The 4,835-nt window shown below is 48.5% G+C and overlaps 1 protein-coding gene across 1 annotated transcript; it reads right to left on the bottom strand.

The window, feature by feature from the left end:
* Positions 1-4,217: 4,217 nt before the first annotated feature.
* LOC311229802 (histone H2B-like) lies at positions 4,218-4,592 on the bottom strand (the record flags this gene model as incomplete). Its single annotated transcript, XM_084315876.1, has 1 exon — positions 4,218-4,592. One exon carries the CDS (start codon positions 4,590-4,592, stop codon positions 4,218-4,220), a length of 375 nt encoding a protein of 124 aa, XP_084172002.1.
* Positions 4,593-4,835: the final 243 nt, after the last annotated feature.

Genomic DNA, 4,835 nt, shown 5'->3' with positions numbered 1-4,835 from the left:
GTTCCTATGGAGAGAGAAGCCAGGAGATGAGCACCCAGCCATCTACCAATGGGAAGTCCTCCCCTTCGGAACGACGTGCAGCCCCTGCTGTGCTACATTTGCACTACAGAAACATGTAGCAGAGGACCCAGCAGCGGACGAAGAGGTCCGACACAGCGTAAAGAACAGCTTCTACGTAGACAACTGTCTACAAGGCCTTTCAACCCAGGAAGAAGCCGAGGCTCTCCTGATTAAACTCCGCGCCTCATTGATCAAAGGCGGCTTTGATCTCAGGCAGTGGGCCAGCAGCGATCCGCAAGTACTGCGCAGCCTCTCCTCCGAGGACAAGGCAGCCAGCAGCGAGACCTGGATGGCTACAATCCCGGGAGAAGCCCAGGAGATGACCCTGGGATTGGTGTGGCGATTCAAAACAGATTCGCTTCACTACAGACACAAGCCCCTGACTACGGAGCAGGGAAGGCCGGCGGCGGCGCCGACCACCAGACGGAGTGTGTACACAACACTCGCCCGACAATATGACCCGCTAGGATGTATTCTACCGTACACCACCAGGGCAAAAATGATTGTACGAGCATTGTGGGACAAGGACCAGGGCTGGGACGACCCCATTCCCGCACACCTTGCACCCACCTGGAGAGAGTGGGAGATGGAGCTCCACTCACTCCCAGGCGTTAATATGCGCCGAAGCTACTTCCCACCCACGGTGAGGCCAGAGACATGTAAAATGGACTTACACGTCTTCAGTGACGCCTCAGAGGTCGCATACGGATCAGTAGCCTACTTGCGGGCCCAAGAAAAGGGGGGAGAGATCTACACAGCATTTGTCCTCGCCCGCTCGAGAATAGCCCCACGCAAGCAACAATCTATCCCACGCCTAGAGCTCTGCGCAGCCCTAGCCGGAGCGCACCTAGCCACGCTCATCCAACGTGAGCTCACCATACCGGTGTCTAGAACAATCCTGTGGTCAGATTCCACGACAGTACTCGCCTGGATCAAATCGGACTCATGCAAGTACAAAGTCTTCGTGGGAGTCAGAGTCACCGAGATTCAAGACTTAACCGAAGAGTTAACCGGAGAAACAGAGTGGCGCTACGTTGATACAAAACAGAACCCAGCTGACGTCATCACCCGGGGGATGCCCCTGGATGACCTCACCCGTCGCAATGTCTACAGTGACGGCCCCGCATTCCTAAGACTCCCGGAAGGACAGTGGCCCAGGCCTATCCCGAGGGAAGCAAGTCCAGAGGAGGTGGAAAATAAGAAGTCTGTGTTCTGTGGATTGAGCACCGTAGCCTCCACCGACCCTAACATAGACGATTGCACGTCCATAGAGAGTGCACAACAAAGAACATTCCTGCGGTACCACCCGGAGTGCAAGTCCCCCGCTGATATGTCAGCAGCTAACTACGAGGAAGCAGAATTGCTTCTACTGCAGCGAGCCCAGAGAGACTCGTTCCCCGATGAATTGGCCTGTCTACAGGGAGGAAAGCCCGTCCCATCCGACAGCAGATTAATTCATCTGGCCCCCGAGAGCGACGCTCATACCCTCATCAGAGTGGGTGGTCGCCTACGCAGAGCCCCCAATCTACCGGATGACATTAAATACCCGATCGTATTGAACAGCCGACACAAGGTCACAGAGCTGATTATAAAGAAATACGATGAGGATGTACATCACTGCCCAGAGCTATGTGGCCGGCCGGCCGCGTAAGCAAAGTGATCACCGGTGCCGACGGCAAGGTCCGAGCAGCTGAAGTGCTCGTCCAGGGTCGCACTTACACCCGTCCCGTGGCGAGGCTCATAGAACTGCCCCGACTCCCAGACACAATCGATGATGACCATGACCCTATAACCCTATGACTTTGTGAAGTTGACTGACCCCTACAGCAAACCCTTATGTGTAAATAGACAACGCGATTAATCTGTCTCTGTTTAACTGATTAGGTCTGGGACCAATCAGGGGGTGGCTGTTGTGAAGGGCCAGATTAAACCGAATATATATATTTATTTATATATATATATTTAATTGTATTTGTATATTCTCTAATATTCCCTGATATCCCTTGTATATTCCTTGTACAATATGCATTGAATATCCATTCTAGCCTACTGAACATCCCATAATAGTCTCCATTCTACTATTGGTCGAGACCTTGGTGCCAGGCTGCCATACCCCTCAGACCCAGTTCAAACGTACCGCTCAACATGTACGAACAAGTCCTAGTTCCGCGTAGGAATCTGGCTACCGCACCACTAATGGGACTATTTGTTCATAGTGCGTATATATACTGCGCTACTAAAGTAGGACTTCCTTTTCAGTCCAGTTTCTTACCCTCCAATAGAGTCACAGACGTAAAGCCTCCCCGCGACGCCACGTGTGGGAGTAAGGCCAAGTTCGCCTACCATCGGTATTGAGACATCGTGTATATTAATATTTGAATAGTCATATTTGGCACTATATCGTCGAGTTGGACGTAGTCTATTAAGCTAATAATAGTCTGTTAATATATAGTGCTTCGTGCGGTGAGAATACTACCGTAGTCAGTACCCCATCGTTTCGGGCAGAGAACTGGCTGCTTATCCAGGGTGGTTGACCCCACGTGAAGCTGCACCCGAGGAGCCCCAGAGCCGACGAGCGAGTGGACCTGTATACCGGATTATTCTACCGACGACAGCCCGCCTTCCCAGGCACGGATTATGCTTTGTATACGTTGATTATTCCATGGATAAAGACCCCCGACACTGCCGTGTGTTGGAACCCCCCCCCCTGGAGAGGACGCAAGGTGAGGAGACGCTCTGCAAGACGAGGTCGCTTCACGTCTCTCCTCCGTGGACCGGAGGACGCCGGCCCACAAAGAGTCCATCTGCTTTCATCTGTGGTCCAAGGATCGCCGGCGCATTGAACGGCACTACAGTGGGTTCACCTGGGATACCCTTGGCCGGATGAGGCAGCCGGACTTTACCCCCCCCCCCTTCCTACTCCTGTCGGCTTACAAGCGACCGGATTAACCCCCCCCTAGTGTATCCAGTCTATAATCATTGAAGTATCATTGCTTTTATTCCTTAACTATTCCAGGTCGTATATGTACCACCTGCGCCTTCAGAGATTGGACATTCTCTATTGATATACCGACGAATACTCTTGCCATAAAAGTGCATACTAATTCCCATTCATAAATGTGATTGATTTGATTAAGTGCTTGCTCTACACACCATCGCTGTGTAGAAATAAAGACCTATTTCTAATTCGTACATTTGTGTTGGATCCGTTTCATCTACGTGACAGTGTTCATCATAATATATTTATGCCGAGTACTGGGTGGCCGAATATTAAGTACAAAGGTAGTGGTAGTAAGTATCATATCTAGTAATACAGTCAGGGAATTGTACCCCTCAGTTACACATGCCTTTATCTCAAGCCAACTCGACTACTGTAATGCACTCCTTACCGGCCTCCCGATTAAATACGATGATAACTATTTTATTGCAATGCACTATTGCATTATTTTATTCTATTTTACTAACTATTTTATTGCACTGCACTATTTTACTTTGTATCAGTGAATCATAGACGCCTGGCCATAAGAGCATTCGGAGCATCTCTGCTCTCCCACTATTGAACTTGGGGGAGCAAAGGTATAATCTTGCTCCACCACTTTTTTATTATATGGAAAATATGATATATCCCCCCCAATATATAAATCTAACCATAACTACGTTATGGTTAACTGAGTTTTATAGTGAAAAGAGCAGCTTTATTGGTCAAGATTGAAGGCTCTATATTGCAGGAAATTGCACGTACAGGTTCATTAAATTCAAAAAAATCTGTCGTGGAGGGGGTCGTGCCTGAGCCCCTCCAAATCACCCCTTGCCTGCCAAAAAAAAATTAAAAATAAAAAAAAAAAAAAAATTGACTGATATATAATTTGCAACTTAATAGCCATCCAAACTATGATTACAGTTGCTAGTCATTTATTAATCAATAAGTAAGATATACAATTACATCTGCCGACAGACACCCCTACCATGATAATATCTGTACAAACGAAATGTAGGAAATTTTTAACTAGAGAATTTTAAAAAGGAAATAGCCGGCACTCCATAACCACTTTGATGAACAGCGCGATCTTGAGAATAATAATAGGAATAACTCTCTCATGACAGAGTGGATGGCTCTTAAAAGAGCCTTTGGGTTAATCTTCAGTGAACAGGGTGGTTTACTTGGAGCTTGTGTACTTGGTCACAGCCTTGGTTCCCTCAGACACAGCGTGCTTCGCCAGCTCACCGGGGAGCAGCAGACGCACAGCGGTCTGGATCTCCCTGGAGGTGATAGTGCGGCGCTTGTTGTAGAGAGCCAATTTCGAGGCTTCTCCAGCGATGCGCTCGAAGATGTCGTTAACGAAGGAGTTCATGATCCCCATGGCCTTGGAGGAAACGCCGGTGTCGGGATGAACCTGCTTCAGGACTTTGTAAATATAAATGGCATAACTCTCCTTCCTGGACTTTCTGCGCTTCTTGCCACCCTTTGCAGTTGTCTTGGTGACGGCTTTCTTGGAGCCCTTCTCGGGCGCTGGCTTGGCTGGTTCAGGCATATTGGACGGCTTATCAGAATCGAATGGTGACGGTTGCTTACGTTTCCTGCCTTATTTATAGGAGGTCGATGCAAATAGTACTGCGTGGCTTCTACGATACGATTGGTTGGGCGTGGCGCACGTGTGTAAAGCTAATAGAATATGCATCTCTCTCATCATGGATACAAAGGGAATGATAAGACAATTTACACATTGACAATATTTTGGTTTATTATAAGGCAGTGCTGGGAAAAGTATTGAGCA

Source organism: Notolepis coatsorum (assembly GCF_963971535.1).
Source record: "Notolepis coatsorum genome assembly, chromosome: 6".
NCBI lineage: Eukaryota > Metazoa > Chordata > Actinopteri > Aulopiformes > Paralepididae > Notolepis > Notolepis coatsorum.
This window is presented reverse-complemented; position numbering and strand designations above follow the sequence as displayed.